Source organism: Coregonus clupeaformis, chromosome 13 (genome assembly GCF_020615455.1).
Source record: "Coregonus clupeaformis isolate EN_2021a chromosome 13, ASM2061545v1, whole genome shotgun sequence".
NCBI classification, from domain to species: Eukaryota; Metazoa; Chordata; class Actinopteri; order Salmoniformes; family Salmonidae; genus Coregonus; species Coregonus clupeaformis.
The window spans coordinates 41,469,341-41,493,370 of record NC_059204.1 but is presented as its reverse complement, the minus strand read 5'-3'; the positions used below and the strand labels follow the sequence as shown (position 1 = coordinate 41,493,370).

General features: G+C 45.5%; 2 protein-coding genes across 4 annotated transcripts in view; one reads left to right on the top strand and one right to left on the bottom strand.

Annotated features, from left to right (window-relative positions):
• LOC121579480 (leucine-rich repeat and fibronectin type-III domain-containing protein 4-like) overlaps positions 1-6,246 on the top strand; it is an 8,719-nt gene extending 2,473 nt beyond the window's left edge. Inside the window, exons 2-3 of one of the 2 annotated variants that reach the window (XM_041894084.1) lie at positions 509-2,224; positions 4,170-6,246. In XM_041894084.1, the coding sequence (XP_041750018.1) occupies positions 528-2,224; positions 4,170-5,256 (2,784 nt within the window). In that variant the 5' untranslated portion in view covers positions 509-527 and the 3' untranslated portion in view covers positions 5,257-6,246. Of the gene's footprint in view, positions 2,225-4,169 lie in introns of both variants that reach the window. The other variant, XM_041894083.1, reaches the window with a different exon arrangement.
• The window catches only part of LOC121579479 (pyruvate carboxylase, mitochondrial-like), an 87,176-nt gene that overhangs the window by 28,315 nt on the left and 34,831 nt on the right, over positions 1-24,030 (bottom strand). For both annotated transcript variants that reach the window (XM_045224426.1, XM_045224425.1), the window contains exons 9-10: positions 22,840-23,002; positions 12,795-12,977 (exon numbers count right to left, since the gene is read on the bottom strand). In XM_045224426.1, the coding sequence (XP_045080361.1) occupies positions 12,795-12,977; positions 22,840-23,002 (346 nt within the window). The remainder of the gene's footprint in view (positions 1-12,794; positions 12,978-22,839; positions 23,003-24,030) is intronic.

Sequence of the window (24,030 nt, the reverse complement as noted above, 5' to 3'; positions counted from 1 at the left end):
TCCTTCTCATTAGATGGAACATGCATGTTAATGTTCACAATCAACGACACGTCACACACAGTAATGCATCAGATTAATGGGGCAATCCCTCGTGACAACAGTGGGCAGTGGAGGGTGAGAACAAACAGAAGGACACTTGGCCCCAGTAACAGTGTCCTGTCTGTGTAATTCAGTAGACATGGCCACAACCCAGAACCGCTGAACAGTGTCCTGTCTGGGAAAACATCCCAGGCTTGGAGGTTCATATTCAATCTAGCCTTGCCTTATATCTCACTGAAATTACACTTAAACACACACATAGGCCTACACAAACATAATAGCTGAACCATATCAACACAGATTATAAAAGCAGTGTTGACCAACATGTTCATGGATTGTCAATATCTAAAACTCCAAATACCAATTGCACAATCCAATACCTCTAATACACTGTTAGATCTAAAAGCCACTGAATCAAAAAACCAATAGAAAAGAGGAATCTAACAATGTCCCATTTCTACTTCCGCAGGTGAATAACCAGCTCAACAATGCCTAAATCCAACCCACAAATACTACACCCATACCTGGCTCTACACCACTCCAAATCCTATCGGAGGCCTTCAAAGCGACGCTCCTCTCTAAAAGTTGTCCACCCAGACAGAAGCGCACCCCCTCCTAAACTGAAGCCAAAGGTGACCAGCCCTTCCCTGAGACCCCCTGCCTGCCCTCTGACCCCACAGACTGTAGTCTGGCTGGCCGTGGTAACCGGCTCCTGTTTCTTCCCTGCTCTACTTGGCCCAGGCCCGGGTGTGTCTGCTGGAGAGACTTGGGGCATGGTCTCCATCTGTCCCTTCCACTGTGTGTGCCGAAACCTCTCAGAGTCTCTGAGCACGCTCTGCGTCAACAAGGGCCTGCTGTTCGTCCCTCCTGACATTGATCGGCGCACCGTGGAGCTCCGTCTGGCAGATAACTTCATCCTGGAGGTGGGCAGGGTGGACTTTGCCAACATGTCAGGCCTGGTGGAACTGACTCTGTCCAGGAACACCATCCACACCCTGCGGCCCCTGGCCTTCGCTGACCTGGAGAGCCTGCGTTCACTCCACCTGGACACCAACCGGCTGACCATAGTGGGGCCAAGAGACCTGTCCGGACTGACCAACCTACAGCACCTCATCATCAACAACAACCAGCTGACCGACGTCTCCGCCGAGGCCTTTGATGACTTCCTGCAGACGCTGGAGGATCTGGACCTGTCCTACAACAACCTAAGGAAGGTCCCTTGGGATGCCATCCAGAACATGGCTAGCCTGCACACCCTTAACCTGGACCACAACCTCATAGACCAGATCGCTGAGGGCTCCTTCGGTGAACTCTACAAGCTGGCCCGCCTGGATATGACGTCCAACCGGCTGCAGACACTGCCTCCCGACCCCTTGTTCTCCCGCTCCCAGACGGGCATGGTCAGCCCCACGCCCTACAGCACTTTTATCAGCCTGAGCTTTGGGGGGAACCCCCTGCACTGTAACTGTGAGCTGCTGTGGCTGAGGCGGCTGATCCGCAGCGACGACATGGAGACGTGTGCCACTCCTGTCCACCTGGCCGGGCGCTACTTCTGGTCCATCCCAGAGGAGGAGTTCACCTGTGAGCCTCCGCTCATCACGCGCCACTCCAACAAGCTGTGGGTGCTGGAAGGCCAGAGGGCCACACTGAGGTGTCGTGCCATCGGTGACCCCGAGCCAATCATTCACTGGATCTCCCCTGACGACCGCATCGTGGCCAACTCCAGCCGTGTGTACTCCTACTACAATGGCACCCTGGACGTGCTGGTGACCCGTGCCCGTGACGACGGGGCTTACACCTGCATCGCCATCAACGCTGCCGGGGAGGCTACAGCCCTGATAGACCTGAAGATCATCCCCCTCCCTCACCGCGGCAACAACACAGTCCCTCTCACCAACCCTCGTGGAGACCCAGGCTCCTCAGACATTTCCAGTGGGAGAACAGGAGGAGCTGGTAGGAACGGGAAGGGTGGTGGTGGTTCTGTCAAGAACACCACAGGAGAGGGGGAGAGTGGAGAGAGGCGGGATGGAGACGCCAGTACCAGTGAGCGTTTGGTGGGGGTCCTGGGGGTGACTGCCACCTCTGCCCAGGTGCGCTGGGTCCTGGGCCGGGCCACTGGGCCGTACCTGGTGTGGATGTACCAGATCCAGTACAACTGCACTGCAGACGACGCCCTGGTGTACAGGTAAGCTCCTCTCAGCAACAAAGCAATTCTGCACATCCTGAGAGCCAGTTCCCAATTGGCCAAGCATGAACAGATCATCAATGAGGCTAGATGCAAAACACAAAATACCTGTGTGTTCTTTTCAATTGTAATACTGTGATGTACAAAAACGCCCCTGTGGTTTTACATTTACCGGAGTTCTCTGAGTGTTCTTGAATCCCAGGGACCAGGGGTGATGAACATGACACACCATCCCTGACTCATGAAACAAAGGAGAGCAGGCATAGTGGACTGTAAAAGAGGGCAAGGTATTTATAGAGGGATCGGAAGGGAGATGGGGCAGTGGAAGGAGAGAGCCTGAAGACTCTGGGGAAAAGGAGGATGAACTCTTTATAAGAGCGCAAGTTGCAGCTCTGAGGACAGTGTCACATTCCATTCCGCTGACTGAAATGGAGATAAATAGGGAGATGGGGGGTTGGGTCTAGGGAACACTGAACCCACTCACTTCAGTTTGTGGAGGTAGGGAGAGGTACCTAAATAGAGATGCAGTGTTTTATATAAAATACTGAATGATTCTCAAGGACTTGTCAGGACATTGTGTCGACAAACACACTGGCACGCACACGGAATGCTGTCAGAATGAAAATGAAAAACCGGAAGAAAGCCTCCCAATCCGTCATCTCAAGCTCTCACTCTTGTTTATCCACTCTCCTTTAACCTTCTTCTTTTCTTGGGAACTGTATCTCCAGCCTGTCATGTTCATGGAATAAGTCATCAGGGAACATGTCATTTTGTTCAATCAAACACACTCATTGCAGGAGAACCTCTGTATGACCATGGACAATGGAGAGGAGAGAGAAAAAAGAAGAGCAGATAAATTGAATCATTGTGACAATGTACTGCACAGGCAGATTGAAGTGATGGTTAGTCTCATACCCTTGAGAAAGTAGCCAAGATGATTTACCTCTTCATCCTTCTCCCCTGATGATGTCAGACATGTTATCAAACATTTCATGCCTCATAATTCACTGACGTCCCAAAAAGGACAGGTGAACTGCTTGTTAAGCCTTCTAAGATCAAAGTAAAAACTATGCAAATACACAATTTCGGTGCCTAACATATGCCAAGGCATATGTAGTCGTCATTACTAAATTAAAGAGGGATGACAGCAAACATTAATTTCTACCGTCCCTGGGACTGCATCCCTAATTTGTTTGAACAGCATATCCCTGTGAGAGCTTTTCAATAGAGCTTACAATTCAAAGTTATTCACCGAATATAAACCCATGGAGATAATAGCTTGCATATTTGGAGTTAATGTTCCGAGTAAAGCCCATCTTTCAAATGTTCATTATAATGTCTGAATGTAAACAAGTAAATGTATTAACAAAGTGATTTGTAACCCAAAGCTGGAGATAACTTGAGGATAGTGTGGAGGAATGAGGTAGAGCAAGGGTACAAGGAAGGTTAACTGCCAGCCAGGTGAGATTAAAGGCAGGGAGACGGGGAGGGGTCAAATATTTAAGACGCTGGAGTGTTTGCAGTCTCTTCCTGGCATAGATTGTTTGGGCGGGGGTGGTGGTAATTAGGGTGTGATTATGTGTCATTGCCTTGGCCAGCTCATTGCTTGGCATGACACATTTCTGAGGAGGGGGAAAAGTTTGGTAAATAGACTCTGCTTCCTGTTATCCTGAATATCCTTCACAGTCTCTATTGCCCTTTTTCCACTACAGCAGAGTATTATTGATTAAGGCCATTTCCACAACAAAGGAGCAGATCCGACGCCTCCTCCCTCTTGCTGGCTGCTCATTATCATCATTACCGCTTAGGAGTTGTACTGTAGATTATTGCATTTCATTCGATTTATCTCCACCTTCTAGCCACTTTCAGATATCCTCTTTCACTGCTCAGAAAATGGCTCAATGTTATTTTCTCTTTTACACCCTCACCCTTCCCTGTCTGTTAGGATTCTGCCTCCTACAAGCAACTCTTTCCTGCTGAAGAACCTGGTGTCTGGAGCAGACTACAGCCTGTGTGTCCTGGCCATCTTTGACGATGAGGTGTCCACCCTGGCCACCACCAAGGTCCTGGGCTGCACCCAGTTCAGCACCAAGGAGGACTTCCCAGAGTGCCGTTCCCTGCAGGCCCACTTCCTGGGCGGCACCCTGACGGTCATGGTGGGCGGGGTCATCGTGGTAACTCTGCTGGTGTTCACCGTGGCGATGATGGTAAGGCACCGCGTCTGTGGAGACTGTCGAGACGAGGGCCACTACCCTGCCCATCACCATGACGACTTCCTGCCCTCCAAGGAAGGAGTGGACGTTTACGCTCAGACCAACGGAAACGGGAGTGTGATGATGGTGGCTCTGTCCAACAGCATTCTTGGCCAACAAGCTAAGCCCCTGCCGTCGAAAATCAGACCCCAAGCCAAGAACAAGCCCGGGAAACTGCCAAAGCTTGACTCCAATCAGCTCAGTGGGGAGGGAAAGGCTGAGAAGCCGGGCCTGAAGATGGCCGTGAGGGGGAAAGGATTCCCCCCTTTCACCCTTGAGCGTGAGAGAGTGACACTGTACTACTCCCCTGCCAACACCTCCCAGACCTTACCCCATCCCCGAGTTCACAAGGCCCAGAAACACTCAGGCAAGCTCAAGCTGCGCCGCTTTGAGGAGAAGGAGAGAGACTTGGACAAAATGGTGAGCTCCAGATGCAGCCTAGACTCTGAGGCCCAGGGGGAGGAGTCGGAGCACGTGAAGGACTCGAGGAGGGGCGAATACCCGCCACTAGGGCCGACACGCAGCTGCTCCTTTGACATGGGCGAGATCACCACGACAACCTGCTACGGATATGCGAAGCGACTGAGTGTGATATGGACCAGGAGGAGCCAGTCGGTGCAGGGCATGCTGGTCCAGTGCGCCTCAACGGCCAGTTCAGCGAGCAGCACAGGCAGCGACCACCACCCCCCAGCCCTCACTCATGGCTACCTGCACGCCTACAACACCTCAAACTCCAGTGTGGCTGCCAACATTGGAGACCTGGAAGAGAGTGTTTTATAGGGTGGTGAAGATGACAGAGGGACAAAATGGAACCAAACAAAGATTGAAATGGACAGAATTAACAGGGACAGGTGGATCTAAAATACATACAAGCCATTTGGCTTAAAAAAGACAAGAAAATCTAAAAGCACACAGTGCATTGCACAAGGAACATAGCACATGGTGAAGGAGATTATGCCACGTACGGTGTGGACAGATGGGAGTGACAACTATTGTGAAAAAATAAGGTATAATGATGTCTGCTGGTCAAAAGCTGTAAGATACCGACTACCCAAAGCGTATGGGGATTACAACCGGAGACTTGTTTCAACAAGACTAATTAAACAATTAATTCCTATAGTAAATAAATCAACCGCTACTCAACAGCAGCGTCTCGACTTTGAATGCCAAACCGCTGAGTAAATCAGGCATCAAACAACTGTGATAATCAGATGCCAGTCAATGATCATGTGTTTGTTTGCGAAGAGCAGGAAGCAGCCTATCTGCAAACACAGAGGTGTTTGTCTAGCTGAGACGGGAGAGAGAGGCGAGAGAATGAGGGGTAGAGACATTGGCTGGGGGGAGCAGAAGAGCTGCATGGCGTCAGGGAGGAGCTCGGAGACAACGCAGTAGACAGGGAGAGGGTTCATGCTACATGTCTATTGATGCCATCTGTCATGTACTTTTCTGTAGTATACGTTCATACCCGCAAAGCCCCGCCGAGCTCAATTAGCACGAGCTGTGTGATTGAGTGGCTGATACACACATAAGTGAGACAAGGAGATAGTGAGAGAAGTGAATGCGTCCGTTTCCTCCTTTCATGCCAGAGGCAAACTGCTGACCTGTTTCAGCCAATTAAAAAAATGCTGATAGGCGAATTCACACAAACACATTGTGAACTCTGCCAAGCGATGCTGCAACTACTGACCTGCAGTTCTACAACCAACCATTGTTCACATTGTAGAGCACAGATATGTAATGTACAGTGAGGGAAAAAAGTATTTGATCCCCTGCTGATTTTGTACGTTTGCCCACTGACAAAGACATGATCAGTCTATAATTTTAATGGTAGGTTTATTTGAACAGTGAGAGACAGAATAACAACAAAAAAATCCAGAAAAACGCATGTCAAAAATGTTATAAATTGATTTGCATTTTAATGAGGGAAATAAGTATTTGACCCCTCTGCAAAACATGACTTAGTACTTGGTGGCAAAACCCTTGTTGGCAATCAGAGGTCAGACGTTTCTTGTAGTTGGCCACCAGGTTTGCACACATCTCAGGAGGGATTTTGTCCCACTCCTCTTTGCAGATCTTCTCCAAGTCATTAAGGTTTCGAGGCTGACATTTGGCAACTCGAACGTTCAGCTCCCTCCACAGATTTTCTATGGGATTAAGGTCTGGAGACTGGCTAGGCCACTCCAGGACCTTAATGTGCTTCTTCTTGAGCCAATCCTTTGTTGCCTTGGCCGTGTGTTTTGGGTCATTGTCATGCTGGAATACCCATCCACGACCCATTTTCAATGCCCTGGCTGAGGGAAGGAGGTTCTCACCCAAGATTTGACGGTACATGGCCCCGTCCATCGTCCCTTTGATGCGGTGAAGTTGTCCTGTCCCCTTAGCAGAAAAACACCCCCAAAGCATAATGTTTCCACCTCCATGTTTGACAGTGGGGATGGTGTTCTTGGGGTCACAGGCAGCATTCCTCCTCCTCCAAACACGGTGAGTTGAGTTGATGCCAAAGAGCTCGATTTTGGTCTCATCTGACCACAACACTTTCACCCAGTTCTCCTCTGAATCATTCAGATGTTCATTGGCAAACTTCAGACGGCCCTGTGTATGTGCTTTCATGAGCAGGGGGACCTTGCGGGCGCTGCAGGATTTCAGTCCTTCACGGCGTAGTGTGTTACCAATTGTTTTCTTGGTGACTATGGTCCCAGCTGCCTTGAGATCATTGACAAGATCCTCCCGTGTAGTTCTGGGCTGATTCCTCACCGTTCTCATAATCATTGCAACTCCACGAGGTGAGATCTTGCATGGAGCCCCAGGCCGAGGGAGATTGACAGTTATTTTGTGTTTCTTCCATTTGCGAATAATCGCACCAACTGTTGTCACCTTCTCACCAAGCTGCTTGGTGATGGTCTTGTAGCCCATTCCAGCCTTGTGTAGGTCTACAATCTTGTCCCTGACATCCTTGGAGAGCTCTTTGGTCTTGGCCATGGTGGAGAGTTTGGAATCTGATTGATTGATTGCTTCTGTGGACAGGTGTCTTTTATACAGGTAACAAACTGAGATTAGGAGCACTCCCTTTAAGAGTGTGCTCCTAATCTCAGCTCGTTACCTGTATAAAAGACACCTGGGAGCCAGAAATCTTTCTGATTGAGAGGGGGTCAAATACTTATTTCCCCTCATTAAAATGCAAATCAATTTATACAATTTTTGACATGCGTTTTTCTGGATTATTTTGTTGTTATTCTGTCTCTCACTGTTCAAATAAACCTACCATTAAAATTATAGACTGATCATTTCTTTGTCAGTGGGCAAACGTACAAAATCAGCAGGGGATCAAATACTTTTTTCCCCCTCACTGTACTGCTGACAAATCCAGTTAATATCTGGGCCCATATACACAAAGCCTCTCAGAGTAGGAGTACTGATCTAGGATCAGTTTAGCCTTTTAGAGCATAATAAATAGGATTATATGGACAGCTGGGTACCTGGTCCTTGATCAGCACTCGTACTCTAAGACGCTTTGTGGACACAGGCCCAGATCGGCAGATCTTGATGGTTATTTTAGAAACTACTATAACACATCTTCCCAGTTAACTGGACCAGCTTGGGTAAAGCTAGAGTGTTCTGAGCTGTAGATCCAATTGTGCGGTTATAAGACCAGGTCAGGAGTTCACCATCTCGGAAATAGCTCAGACATCTCCAATATGCTGGATAACAAAGTAAAGTGGTTCGGAGTCCTTTTAGGCAGTCATTATTTCCTTTATCGTCATACGATCCAAGTCATTCACACTGGCTGGCCATTTTCTGCCCCTGCATTTAAAACCCTACCTGTGAGCATAGCCGCGGGAAAATCAGAATAAAAAAAAATATATATATTTGTAAAAATCGCCCCACAAAAATAGTGCACTGGGGCCTTTACTATTCCTGTATTAGAGGACTGATATAGATATATATAGACCTCTGTAGCAGGGGCAACATTATTATTTTTTTCATCCAAAGAAATTGGTTTTTCGATTCAGTCAAGCTTGTTTTATTCCAATATTTGTAAACAACATAAATGTAAACAAACACTGTATATCCTCAACATGGTTAAAAATATAATTTTGATATAATTGATGGTCAGTCCTTGCATGCCTCGTTCTTTTGTCATTACAATTGTACCGATAGCAGCACCAACAGGGTTCAGTGTATCCATGTCTGGACACCAACGGCGCCCTGCCAGATGAGCTAGACCCCTTTTATCTCGCACGCTTCGAGCATTACGACCGAGCTGCCAAGGAGGAGCCCTGAGGAGAATGAGGGCTACGTGCTTAGCCACGGGAAGCTGTTAGGGGGCGCTGCAATCCCCCCACCCCCAAACGTCTTTCCGCGGCTATGCCTGTGAGACGGAAGAGGATTTTAAGTGAGAGCGTTAACTTTTTCACCTTAGATGTAGAGCCGAGGTGTTTCTATTTACGACTGGAGACGTGAGCAGAAAAACAGGGTAATTTAACAGGACAGACCACCATTCTAACTCTCCCATTTGAATTTAAAATCACCAATCTCTACTCCCAGTCATGCTGAAACACCTCTAACCCAGCCACACCCTATGATCAGCGGAGACGAGTGTGTGGGTGAATGTCTGTTTGCTAGAGAAAGTGGATGAGACTGACACACATGCCGCATAAAACTACCAATATGAATCCAAAATCTTAAAAAGGCACCTTCATCCACCACAATCAGTCGTCTACATTTTTAAAAAGTGAAATGACCATTTCTACAAGCTAGGCTTCATTACAATATACAGACCGAACTCTCACAGTATTCTGTCTCTCACAGTATTCTTGTCGTTTGTGGTTGGTTTCTTTGTTCCTTGAGGGAATCATTACCCTCCTAAAAGCAAATGCTGTGGAAATCAGCAGCAGATGCAAAGTGGGAAAGTGCTGCAATATTAATGTAAACGATCAAACACAGTACAATTCTATTTGTGTATGAGAGAGAAAAGTGTGAGACAGGTACATAGGGAGAGAGAGAGCGAGGGAGAGAAAGAAGGAGCGTTGGCGGGGTTGAGTATTATTCATGCAAATGACTCATGTACATACATGTTTAAGTGGTCAGTAACAGACTGCTGCATACATCATTCAAATCCTTGTTTATCTGCTACCCTGGTCCTACAAATGTCTCTTCATCACTAAACTGCATAGAGACTGTATGGGGAGGAGCAGTGTGGGGCGTTACAGTGGAGGGGAGGAAAGCAGAGGAGGATCTGATGACAATATGTGTCACAGCTGTGAAATCTTTAGATCCTTATTGCACGCCCCTAATTCACAATCCCGCTTTGAAGCAGAGCGCGGCAAAGACCTCAAATTCCATTGACAAAAAAATACACCTGCATAATAATAAATCACATATGTTCATCTGAGCGAGATAAGAAATAAAAGGGATAATTTGTCTCTAGCCTGCAACATCTTCCTCTTCTCTTTAAGCAGGCTCCCACTCATCTCAATTTCACCCAACTCCTCATCTCCCTACACCATGCTACAGTTCGCCATATCTCCTAACGCCAGTCACACCTCTGGGAACCATTTAGTGCAGATTAGGGCTTCAAAGTCCCTTGTAAAACCACTCTTCCTGCGCTACAGTGGGTGTGTTGGTGTTTAATGTGGACCACTAGCTACATCTTCAGGTTCTACTGGTAAAGGATGGTAGTAGTTACAGAAGCTGGCAATAACCAATGCTCCCATCTCATCTCGTCTTTGCTCTCATCCTTTGTGTACCGTACATGCATAACTGAGGGAGGGCGAGGAGATAGGAGAAAGGGACACACAATAGATCAAACTGATGATGGGCACAGGAATCCTCGAGTAGGACCCAAGAGAGTCATTTTCCAGAGCACGAAAGGCACGATTTCTATCTGCAGATGAGCGAGGGGTCAGAAAACTCAATTTAAAGCCAATCCATAGTCCAGCTGCAAAGTGAGACAGAGCTAGCTACATGTAATGGACATTGGGTTGGTACTGTTGGTTAGTCTTCCCAAGGTGCATCTGCATCCCTACAGTACACCGCAAAGCTATTAGCACAACAGTACAGTGGACATGAGCACTTAAATACCTGAAATCTTGTTGAAGCGGAACCTCCGAGAGTCAGAGTCTGTTCCTACGCCCAGAAACGACATTGTGGGATTTCCTTTTTGACAGGATTTCAATGGTGTTTACAGATTATTCTTTTTTGCACCATCAAATCATGAGGGATTTGGTCAAACATGACACCTGCGCTGCCTAGGGTAGTATCACAGTTTGACAGTTTTTCCTGCCAATATGTTGTGCTTGTAAATATGGGCAGATGTTGGCAGCAAGTCCTCTGCTTCCTCACATCTAAATGGTGCTGGTGAGGAAATTGCTTGGCTCTTATTTGAACAGGTAATTAAATCTCTGGTGGTGTCAGTGCTAAATAAATTAGCTATTTGAAGCTGCTTAATAAAAAAGAAGCACTGCTGCGGCCTGATGGGGTTTGAGTGGCCTTCCCCTACTGGGAGGAACAGCGTGAGAGATGGAGGGATGGGAAAGGAAGGATGCATGATAGGGGGAAAATGGGTAGAAAGAGTTTAGTTTATGAAGCGAGGGAAATTAATGAAACATGCAAAGAAATGGAGGGATATTGCCACTGTTTATAATGGAGGGAATTGGGCAACAGACACGGTTTGAACTTGTTCACCCATCCTGAAGTGAAAATCAGTCATTAAAAATCACGTGACAGCTAGCTTGTTAGTGCCCTTGTGGAGTAGAGAGGGGATGATCTGGAGCAGTCTTTTGATATTTTGGAGTGCTGCCTTTGCAAATTATCATGCCAACAAAATACCTCCGGGGCACAGGAGAGCATAAATTTAGGGAAAGCGAGGGGTAGGGAGAGGCTGAAGATAGGGGAAATAAAAGAGCAATGAAATACCCCAACTCCAGGGCAGTAGTCTGTCACACTGCATCAGCATAGGTCAAAAAGAAGAGGAGAGTAAGGACAACTTTAGAAGGAGAAACTAGACAAGCTGAAAGGAAACAGAACAAGGACGATTAAGAGAAGGGATTATGTTGCTGGAGGCGGAGGTTTGAAGAGGCGGAGGTTTGAAGAGGCTGGGGGAGGAAATGTAAGTGTGAGGAGGGGTCAGACACGGTGAGAAGATCGGAGTTCCACCACTGATCAATGTTGGAGCGTTGCCCTGCTGCATGCCCTTCAAAAGCTCAGCTGTGTCATGGTGCAGCTGCTGCCTCGAACCCTCGCTCAAATCTCACACACACACACACACACACACACACACACAGACAGACATTTTTCCCAATCAAAGGTTTCATTTAGAGCCATGGAAAACTAAGGCTGGCAGAACAAAAATCTCCTCTCATATCCGACAAAAATACATACAGACAGCCATTACTGCCATTCATACTGTGCTTTCATGTGAACATGTTGTTATTGACACTAGTATTGAATAAACAAAGAAATCCCTCTGATCTGTTTCTGATTCTCTACTTTACAATTCCAAACCAAAGCCCTCTTCGATACATAGCTGAAAGTAGACTCCTCCTGCCTGAATGTTTCTAATATGGTAGCCTTTCATCCTCTGTCACATGCTTACACACGAGCCATCCCATCCCCTGTATAATTAGCTTCTACTTCCCCTTGCTACTAAATAATTGGCCACTTAAAACGGTGCCATTTAAAAGATGCGCTTCTTGCAAGAAAGCAAATCTAGGTTTTGGGGAGAAAAAAAATCAAAATGATTTCAGCTTTCCACAATGTTTACTTTATCTGTGGATTGGATTAGATGGAACTCTGAACAGAGAAAGAACAGAGCTCACTTGACCTTGCAGTACAGTAAAATGCCTTTGATCAGGAACAGATTCATCATCAAGGCATAGATGACCTGACTGGCCTTAATGGCCTGTAATGGCCTCTACACAGCTCACTTCTCTCTGCTCACTTAGCCTTCTGACATCCTTTTCATGGAGCTCCTGCTTTCCACTACTCTCTTCTCCAGAGTTGCCACTTTCAGCACTTTTCATTGTGCCACTTTTCCCTTACTAAGGATCTCATGCCAAAAGCATCCCTGACCATTACACAGTAATGACACATGTAGTCAGTTTCAGGTGAGGGTAAAATGGGCCACTTTCAAAAGATGCACTTCCATGCACTTTTGGGTTCTCTGATACATTCTAAGTTCTTGATGACTGGATAAATTTGGATTTGAAGCCATCGATCTCATACTGCTTTACTACCTGAGTCGAGCAGTGGGAGATTAAAAAGGCTAATGTTGTCACATGATACATTTAGACGCGACGTGCTGTGGGTAATGACCCTACCTTGACCCCGCGGACACGGAACTCTGCCAGCGCCCGGTTCATCTTGGCAGCGGCGGCAGGCAGGTCATTCCCGCTGGCGATGACTTTGACCAAGAGGGAGTCGTAGTGGGGGGAGATGACGGCCCCCTGGAACGCAGAGGCACTGTCCAGACGGATGCCCATGCCCTCGCCAGTCCGGAACACCTGAAGAATGGGGACAGAAGAATTATAGGGTATTCAGGCAGCAATGCAACAGATAAGACAGGCGTCAGCAAAAGAGTAACCCTGTCTATATGCGTTATGTACGAAGTACATGTACAAATGTAGCAATACATATCCTTTGGTAACGCTTAACCTTTTTCCAACTTTCATGTTTGTCAGTTCACTGAATTAGTCAGTGGTAGTCTCAGCTGTAGCTGTGAGAGATGTTTAATTAGCTGATATACTTTAAACTAACTCCATTTCATGGTCCAATTAAAATTCAAAGACTTGATTGTTTTTAATCAAAAAGAAGCTCAAACAGGATGTCAGTAAAGTTAACATTCCAAATGAAAAGGTTTGATTGAAATGACACACAAAGAGAGGACGTTTCTAGTCTTGGGCTAGGTTCTGTGCAATATCAGAACAACAGACCAAAGATAAAAAGCTAGCCTTTCAAACATGCCCTTAATGGGTGACACAGTGTTGGCACTGAACCACTGATTTACGCAAGCTTGGTATTACCATGCTGTGCTGATATCTTTATTGGTTGAAAATGGCATACTGAAAATGCAACTGAAAACCGTGTTTAGCTCCAAAAGGGTAACCCTCTCATCCTCCAAGCTCCCATCGCTCTGCCTTCATGTGCCTCACTGTGCCTCCCAGCGCAGGGATTAAAGCACTGTTAACTTCATTCTCACTGTGTGCGAGGCACTGCAGGGAGGACCCTTGCACAATTTAGAACAATCGCATCCGAACAGCCTCCTAACACAATTAAACACGTCCACCTGCGTTGCAAACGTTAGAGCCACAGGTCCCGTGGTGTGAGGAGAGGCTGGGAGAGATGATCTGTCCTGTGGTGTGAGGAGAGGAGAGGCTGGGAGAGATGATCTGTCCCGTGGTGTGAGGAGAGGAGAGGCTGGGAGAGATGATCTGTCCCGTGGTGCGAGGAGAGGAGAGGCTGGGAGAGATGATCTGTCCCGTGGTGTGAGGAGAGGAGAGGCTGGGAGAGATGATCTGTCCCGTGGTGTGAGGAGAGGAGAGGCTGGGAGAGATGATCTGTCCCGTGGTGTGAGGAGAGGAGAGGCTGGGAGAGATGATCTGTCCCGTGGTGTGAGGAGAGGAGAGGCTGGGAGAGATTATCTGTCCTGTGGTGTGAGGAGAGAAGAGGCTGGGAGAGATGATCTGTCCCGTGGTGTGAGGAGAGGAGAGGCTGGGAGAGATTATCTGTCCTGTGGTGTGAGGAGAGAAGAGGCTGGGAGAGATGATCTGTCCCGTGGTGTGAGGAGAGGAGAGGCTGGGAGAGATGATCTGTCCCGTGGTGTGAGGAGAGGAGAGGCTGGGAGAGATGATCTGTTCCGTGGTGTGCTGCCTGCTCCCACCCTTGGTGTTGCTGTGTATCTTGGAGTGCTCACATTTAAATTCTCCAAATTAGATATGAATACGATATGACAATCTCATCCGAATAATGTTTAATGGTACAATTTAGCATTTCGGGATAGATCATATGCCAGTGGTTTCAATATATAGAAAAGTAACCAAATGAGCAAGTCACAACTACGATTGGGTTTGATTGTCTTCCAAACAGTAGGCTAACTGTAGAATAGAGCATTTTCTGATAAACGTTATTGCCACTGTTTATAACGTAATCTACCCGGAGGGATGAAGCCCACAGCAACAGTTACACAGTAATGGACAATGTCAGAAAAACCAACATTCAGTATTTATGGCAGAAAGATGAGATCACCCCATGGCAACACTGGATGATGTCCAATCACGCTGCCACAGCACAGTGACTAAAGCCTTTCGGGCCAGACTCCGTGTGTATGTATATGTGTGTCCTGCATGTCTCTCTCTCTCGCTGCCTGGGATAAGAAACTGATCTGAGGTTTAATGCGCTCTGGTCTTGAAGCGCATGCAGCATCATGGGAGGCTTGAGGGGGTCCAAACATGCTCATTTCTGTCAGGATGCTAGTGTGACGCTTCAACCTCTGTCGTCAAGGCAACAGGGCAAATAAAGATGGCGGCCTGCCAATCCAACTCCACTCCCCCCTCTCTCATTAGACACAGCAACCCTTCGTTCAAAAGTAGGTCACAACACCTCCACTCATTCCCTCACAGCCTAAAACCTCCTTGACAAGCATCAACCAGTACCACGCTGCACCCTCACTAATACTTCACCCTCTAAAACCCATCCAAACAGACTAAACTATCATCCCAACTTCATCACCACGGGTGCTTAGCATCCCCCCTCCTTCAGAGACAACTTCAAAACACGTCGTCAGTTTGACAAGTTGAACTGAAGATTTCCCCAAGCTTACACTGCTGTGTAGAGCGCCTCTACAACAGAGGCAGGGTCCTCTGGAGGAACACGGTATACCAGATAGACATGTTCAGCATGTCTACTTAGCACAGCACAAAGGATGACCCCCCTCCTATCGACCTCGCCAACAGCCGTGGAATAAGATCAGCTACAATATGTAGCCTACTACGTCCAGACAACTGCCTTTACATCCAAGCTAGGGGAACAAGGTTTTTGCTGCTAGATATTTCTGCTTTGTTTTTTAAAGTCAAAATATGTATGTAAAAACATTAAAGCTCTGCCTGAGAATGTGTATGTCTAGTACAGCTAGTTGAACTGCTGATACAATGTGGACACTTCTCGGATCTCTCCCACAGGGTGTCCATTTGGCCGGCTTCTGACAAAAAAAATAAGTAATTAAAAAGTAAAAATTGACGCCGGCCAACTGTCCGGGAGAAGAAAATAATATAATTGCAAAATAATGCTTTTTAGCCTATTCAATTATGAAAATACATGTGACTGGTCATGCTTATCGGTTTATGGGTTAATCTGCACAATTTAGTGGAATGAATTAGGCGCGTGTGTAATTCTTATTTAGGTCTATCATACGAGCACAGCATACAGATACAGAGCCTAGTTTCAGCTGAAAATCTGTCAGACAGCACGAACACTGCTGCTGCAGCTCCTGTTGCTGCTGGTAAGAAACTTGCCTTTATAAGCGAAATCATCGCGCAACAATTCTAAATGAAATCACGTGTTAAAAAGTGTTTTGATCGCCACGATTAAAGAGAGCTTCTATTCTTATTTCTCAACTGGTAATTGAAGCGCACTTCCCATTCAAGTGCATATAACAGTAGGCAGGCTTCAGCGCGTCACACCTCTTTGCAATGAGTTGGAAGGAGTATGCATTTTGAAAACATATAGGCCTACTTACTTGTTTGAAACCTGAACATTTTACTACATATTATGAAGCATGTTTACCTTGCTTCAAAATAGCCTAGCCAAAATACAACCAAATGTGGAGGCAATTATTTTATAAAAGACTTCCATCTGTGCTTATAAAATGTGAAGAAATAATAGTTTATCAATATTTTAAGCTAAACGTTCTGATCTGTTGAATCAGCCACATTTTTTTTTTTATGTAGCCTAGGCATACTGGTTGTATGAATTTGGGATCTATTGTCCAACAACTGTCCCAGAGTTTGTTTGGAATCGGCTATTTCTTTCTCGCACAGAACGACAAGCTGACCAATAGAATGCACTTTTCTACTATGGGGGATAGTAGATTGACAGACTAGGGATTTTGTGGTTCATTACTCATCTTGTTGGCTGAGGAATAGTAAATGTGGAAAGTTAGCTATTCTAACATCTTCAAATGCGCATCGGAATCGTAAGAAGGATGCATGACGTTGCATCCTCGGGTTGCATGTTCTGTTAAGATGAATTACCATAATCTAAATGTGATTTGTCATTCTGAGCACCGGGGTAGACGCCCAAATCAGGTTTCACACCCAATGCATATGGGTCAGGTACATTTCTCAAATGTCTGGTAAATGAAAACGCTGCCAGTCAAATGTCCGGTGCCACATTTTCCTAACAGAAACCCTGCTCTCCCATCAGTAAGCGCTTTACTGAGTCCCCACACACTTTAATGGATCGAACAAATCCCAATGACATGGCAGCAATGCACCACAGCAGCGGTTAGGCAATTAGGACATCAGGAAAAGGACTCATGGCCCATCCTGCTCAGACAAACAGAGACACAAACACCTCTTCACTCCGTGGACACCCCTTACGAGACTTGTAACCTACATGGCAGTTGAAAGTGACATTATCATTAATAATTCAAGGCTTAGGCAGGAAAACACTGTAGACAGCAACTCTCTAGATGCTACAAAAACATACACAACCTGACATTCCCCAGTTGGAGACAACGAGCAGACAGAACAAATGCCCATTCACAAATGTTAACATATACACACAGGCAGACTAATGAGTCTGGGATCCGTGCCTGGGAGACTAGAGCAGTATCAAATATTACCCGTTAATTAGATTGGATCTCAGAGGAAACATGGAGGCGAAGCGAGGAGCAGAAGGGGGTTAGGAAGCACTGATCCATTCCCTGGAACACGCAGCAGTACTGGGTAAGCGGTCATACAGAGAGACTGCAAATTTGACTCACACAATCACATTAGGCTGGACATCAGAGAGACTCGGAGGTGGTGTAGTGCTGTGGTTGGGGTGTCAGGGTTGTGGTGGGGGGGCCAAGGTTGGGGGGAGGCAGTGCGTAGGAGAGATCCATCAAGGGCCAACAAAGACTGTTAGAGAGGCGGGTAAGGGAGGACAGGATAGAAGGCAAATTGAACAGGAAACAGAAGGACAAAAACAGCAGAAGTGATTACACCATGAACAGAAAGGAAAACAATTGTCTAAAAACGAGAGAAAGGTGGAGTGGAATTGAATGAGAAAATAAAAAAAATTTCATGCAGAGGGAGACACTGTGGCGTGAGGGAAACCAAAAAACGAGAAATGCATCAGAGAGAAGGCAAGAGGAAGATGGTGAAAGACTGGGAGAGGTGAAAAAAGGAAATGGAAGGAGGGAAATGAAGTGAGAGTGGACGGAGATAAGGGAAGAGAACAAAATTATTTCAGGAGACCAAAACTAAATTGAAAATTAGAAAACGCAAACACGAGTAGACAAGGATAGGGGAGGGAGGAAAGAAAAATGGAATCCCTCCAAAATGGGGAGAATGTGGGTAGACAGGATGAAAAGAGGACATAGGAGGCTGAGAGGAATGTGGTTGGAGAGGAGAGGAAAACAGTTAAATGGGTATGGTTACTGAACAGTGGAGAGACGGGGATGACTTTATTACCTAGAAAATACAGTGGTGCAGGAACATCTTTCATAAGGAATAGAATGTCCATCATAATTACAGTGAATTGGTTTCTATTAGGTGAAGGACAAGGGGTGAGGGGGGCTGCGCAATGATATTCACTTCAAAGTATCAGCAAATGGGACATTTTCAATTTCATTTGGGGCAGCAGGGACAGATTTAGTTTCTGATAAGTTATTTTACAGGGTCTGCAACAGATGGGGTTCTCCATCGATGAATAACATTTGTACGAGTGCCTGTCTGAATAGGGTAGCCTATACACGTTTAATATGTACTACTGTACCTCATATGAAACAAAAAAAGGTACTATACAGGGGGATCTAAATTCTATGGAAATATTTACCAGGGCATTACATTGGACAGTTCTGTTAAACATGGTTTTAATGAAGCTTGTCTGGTTTGTTCATGTTAACATATGACAATGCAAAAACAAAACATGAAATATTTAGTAGTGATAAAAGACAACACAGAATAGTAGCCTACCATCAAGTAGAACAGTAAATAAAATGGTAAACAGTGAAAGAATGGAAAGTAAACGCAAACATGGGAGATCTTGGTAAGCTTCAGCCACAGCAGGAGAGACGGAATATGAAGAGAGGCAAGCGTGAAGAGGCATGAATTCAGGAATTTAGTGGGTGGGTGTACAGCATTATTTCAAATCCTTACTTTCCATTCCATTGGCCATGAACCGCTATTCAATGGTTGAAGAAGACGCGAACTCAATCAGTATAGAAGACTGTAAATTGCAATATAAAAATAAATCACAGGAGGCTGCTGATGGGAGTACAGCTCATAATAAAATGTCTGGAACTGAGCTAATGGAACGGCATCAAACACATGGAAACCATGTGTTTGATGTATTTGACACCATTCCATATGTTTCCGCTCCAACCATTACCAAGAGCCCGTCCTCTCCAATTAAAGGTGCTATCAACCTCCTGTGCTATAAATACAAATTATTCAATTCTCCCCCCCTCACCTTCAGCTTTCATTAATGCTGTATAAACTTAGCCGTGGACTGATTCAATTCCTCCTCACCCTACCTTCCAACCTTCACCACAATAGTCACTGCCCACACTGGGTTGGAAGGCCACTAATGGCAACTGAGAAAGCAGGGACAAGAAACATCCATCTCCTCGCTTAGTGACAGTATCAATATTGCAGTAAAAACAGCCAAACAAACTCAAGGAGGACATGACATTTTCAAATCCATAAATGTTCAAACACACCCATTTCTAATCTCACTCCAGTGCAGTAGTTTGATGTCAGCTGTTCCCACAGTTTTGAGTGGGGAACAGAGGCAGTAGAACAATAAAGAGACAGACAGTACAACGGGATATGTGAAACTCCTCTGGGAGTATTGAACAGGGCTGAGATTTGCAGTCCAGACTTCTGCAGTCTTGAGCTGCATTCTCGATCTAACGCCAGGTCGCTATGTCATTAAAGCCAGCATGGCTATACTTTGGTTACAAGTGAGAGATTGCCCAACTAACCACAGGGAAGAGAAACACCGAGCAAGATTCAAGTGTTTCAAAAGGGTAATCTTCCTGGTTTGACAAACAAACAAAAAAAATGGGGGGGGGCGGACTATCTACTTGAGCACAGAAAATACTCACTCACTTTGTGAACCTTTAAACAAACAATTCTGCTATTCCAAGAATTCAATGAGGTAATCATTTGAAAAGTTAGAAACCTGTCTGCGGACAAGGATTGTCTGGGGGTCATTCAGGGGTCATTTCTGAATTTAAAAACATGAATAAAATGTGTCAGTGTAAGTTAGTCTGAGCAGAAGTCATCAGAACAATGATATAGAATGGTTTCCTGGAAACTGCCCTGCTCAGAACAGTGGCTCAAGTATTCATCCCCCTAATGGATGAAGAGAACAGGACAGGTACTAATACATATTCAGCAGTGTAGGGAGCTGGCGACGTCTCACTGTGCTGAGTGTGGGGTGTGGCTGGGATGGGACACAGTCCTAAATTAACTGCTTACGTAAAACATGCATCTAAATGAATAAATGAAGCATATGACTCATCCAGGTCTAGTCAGTCCACAATACATGAAAATAGTAATATTCTTTATTCAACGGTGGGTCACTTAATGTGGAAACTAGTCTGCAGACCACATCAGTTCCTGGCACAAAACCGTAAGCGAGCAATAACCAGACTACCCTATAAGACAGATCACACCGTCAGAGAGCCTGGAAAGCCAGCCACCACAAACATACTTTGCATGTTTATAGAATGTCTGCAAGTTCTCGTTCCCTGCTTGGAATTCACAAGTATATGTTCCATTCTACGACGTCTCGCCTTGGGAATATCTGGGCACTTTCACAAATTATGGTTTTGTTAACATGGAGGCAACACAGGGTTTAATACAGAATACTAATGTAATGGTCGGCTTTGCATTTATTCCCAGGGCCATCTGAAAACCCCAGAAAAACAAATGGCATCACTCGCGCAATGATTTGCTGTTAGAGCTGTGAAAGCCAACAAAACATGGAAGTCTTCATGGACCAATTCAGAAAAACTCTTACTAAACGTGTACAACCTAGACTTTTGTTTAGTATTCTCAGATCCAAGCTGAATTTAGATAATGGCTGATGGCTAATCAGATATATAACGGGAGATTATTGGTGCCCCCCAGCACCTCATCAGTAGAATGGGAAGCTCCCATTCCAAACAGACTGGAATTTCTCAGCTCAACATTCATCATGGTAATTATGTTGTTCAGGACAATAATGATCACAATAATGATGCTGGTCAATTTCTTGGCATAGTGATACTGAACATTTCCTTGGGAGATAGATTTACCTCTGCCTACTTTAAAACAGTCTATCGTTTTCATTTACCACCTGCCCAGTTAGTGAACAGAATACAAAAACATCTTGACTGATGTCAAAATAATTCAAAGAAACCGTTGACAGCCTAACAAAGTAAACTGATCCAATGGCAGTGATTTCCTATTGAACCGATGACAAGTATTAATGCTTATTTTCCCTGCCTATTAAATGATGGTATGCCTACTCTCCCTGCATATCTGATTTCCATCAATTATGAGTTACATCCTCATTTCTCATTGGGTCTTCAAATTAGCTTCTGAAGAAGAAACACAGGAGGGAAGAGTCCAGAGCTAAACCTGCACCCCTCCCTCTTCCCAGTCTTTACTAGATGTCACATTCACAAGTCGCTTACAAGTGGGGGGTTTTTTCCATTATTTTTTGCACAAACATTCTCCTTCTCTCGTAATGTCTGGGAAAGCAGATAAAAGTCGACACTGAGTTGCAGAGACTGGAGAGAGCTCAAAGCCAGCCCTCATTCAGACAAACCCGGAGGAGAGGAGAGAGGACAGAAGAGAAGAGGAGCAGGTAGGAAGGAAAACCTGTCTGTAGTGTGTACCTCATCAACCATCCTGTCCCTGGCCAACACTGAAACATTCACACTGCATTTCACCCATCTGGCTCTACTCTACATCTATTGAGTCCACTCCATGCCCATCCATAATGCATCACTTCGTCCATATTTATGCTCTACCCATCCCCTGCTGCATCTCTCAAGGACAATTACTATGGCTACATTACATTGCCTTTCAATTAGAGGTAAGGAAGGCAAAGGTTCAAACTGCATTTCAAACTACTCTCTCACTCAATCTTCCTCCATACAGACAGTTCCAAATCCCACAGGGTGTGTTGAGAAAGTTTAAAACTTTCATGACTTCAAAGACTATGACTTTGATACATTCTTAACTCTCAGAACTGTGGAATGAGAACTTCATATCACTTTCTCCGCACCTTGATGCAGAACATGTTTACACAGACTGCCTACACTTGATTTCATAGTCCTCTGTAGCCTAGTTGGTGGAGCATGGCGCTTGCAACACCAGGATAGTGGGTTCGATTCCCGGGACCACCCGTACGTAAAATGTATGCACGTGTGACTAAGTTGCTTTGGATAAAAGTATCTTCTAAATGGCATATTATTTATTATATTATGAAGAATTGCATTCTCGTGGAAGGAAAAACCATCAAGCGTTCTCAATTTTCTGAGGAAAGAGCTAATAATTTGCGAATCGTCTCAGGAATTAAGGGCACGTGGTTAGCAAATACCAAAATATAGTTTTGGAGTGGTATTTTCGTTTAAGCGTGGCAATTTACTGGATATGTGCTCAGATATATCCCTGAGGGCAGTCAGAGCAGATCTGAGGCTGAACTCTTAATGCATTAAGAAAAAACCCAGCTCCTCAGTGTGAATCTGAGAGACCAGGGAGACGACCAGACTACACAGACAATCTACAGCTGGAGCCGACGGGTATTTTGGGTTGATTCAAGGCCTATGTGTCAAACAACCGGGGGATATCAATATTTGTTCAATTATTTATTTCAAAACGCAACTCATCCCCAACAATCATTCAGAGCAGAGAAGGCTCCTGTGGGAACAGGGTCGGTGTGCCCAGTCTACAGCATCAACTAAATAAACACTCATACAGAAAACACAGAACCCTAAAATGGACATGCATAAGTAGGGCTAGGAGGTTTTTTTTTCCCCCTGTGAAATAGTTCTGTCAGGGCTCATGGTCAGGAAAACCTTCTGGCCCTACATGGAGGGAGAGACTACGCCTCATTATAACGGAGTGGCAGTAGCCTGCAGGGAGGTGGGGGGGGGCTGTTGCTTACCTCAAGCCGTCCAGTGTCAGGCTGGAAGCCACGGGCAGGGTCCTCTGTGGTCACACGGCATTGGATGGCGAAGCCATTGATCCGGATATTATCCTGCTTCAGGCCCAGCTCTGGCAGGCTACGCCCCTCACACACACGCAGCTGAGCATGAACCAGGTCCACACTGACAGGAAGAGGATGGGGAGAGTAGAAAGAGAGAATTTTGCTGTCTGAATTGACAAGGAAAACACAAGAAAATGCACTCTGTGTTGTCCATAAAGTTCCCACTCTGGCATGTTTACAGTTAGGAGTTACTAGTTTAGAATCTGGTTTTTATCTCGATGCCTCGCACTATACCCATGACAACTTCAGATACCTTGTGTGAAATTCCCCTACATGATACACAGGCAGTGTGGTGACATTCACAACTGATGTGAAGATGGGAGTTCACACTGCAATACCTTTCCCATTTAAAAAAATGTGCTGTTGGGTTCATGACACACCTTCAGTGCACTTGAAAAAGAAACCTGAGAGATGGGGAGGGAAGGGGGGGGGGTCTTCAGTTCAGAGGGGAACAGAGCGCAGAAAAGGTCTTCAGGGTAAGGAAAGATAACTGACATCAGCTCTATTGTAACCCCAGCCAACAATCCAGAGGAAGGTGGAACTAGTTTCTGTTCAGTCATGGATGGAGAGGAATATAAATCTGATGCATCACGATCCTATGAGAGCAAAAACTAAAAACTTGAGAAAACACCAATAGGGTTTGGTTAACTTTTACAGAAATGTGTCCATTTAGCAATTCTAATTACAAAAAAGGTTGGTAAAAAAAAACGATTTAATGGTAATTCAAATTCAGAGCTCCACACGATATGAGGGAATGTTTTTGTAATTGCTCCTAGGCAAATCTCAACAAATCCAAGTCAATGACCACTTTTTTCTACCGCTCATTGAATGACTAAAATGTATGTGTGCATGTCTGTGCCTCGAGGCTGAGGGAACACCTTTTCTTACCAATAAGAGGAAGGGACAGAGTTGTACTTGCATTAATGTTAAACATAAATAATTATAAGGAACAAAGCGTCTGGGAAGGAGCTTTTTGTTGCATCAATGGATTGAAACATTTTGGCTGGTGGTAACAAATACTTTATGAACACAAACACACAGGCAAAATGTTTTGATATAAGACATGACAAACATCTTCTAAACTGACAG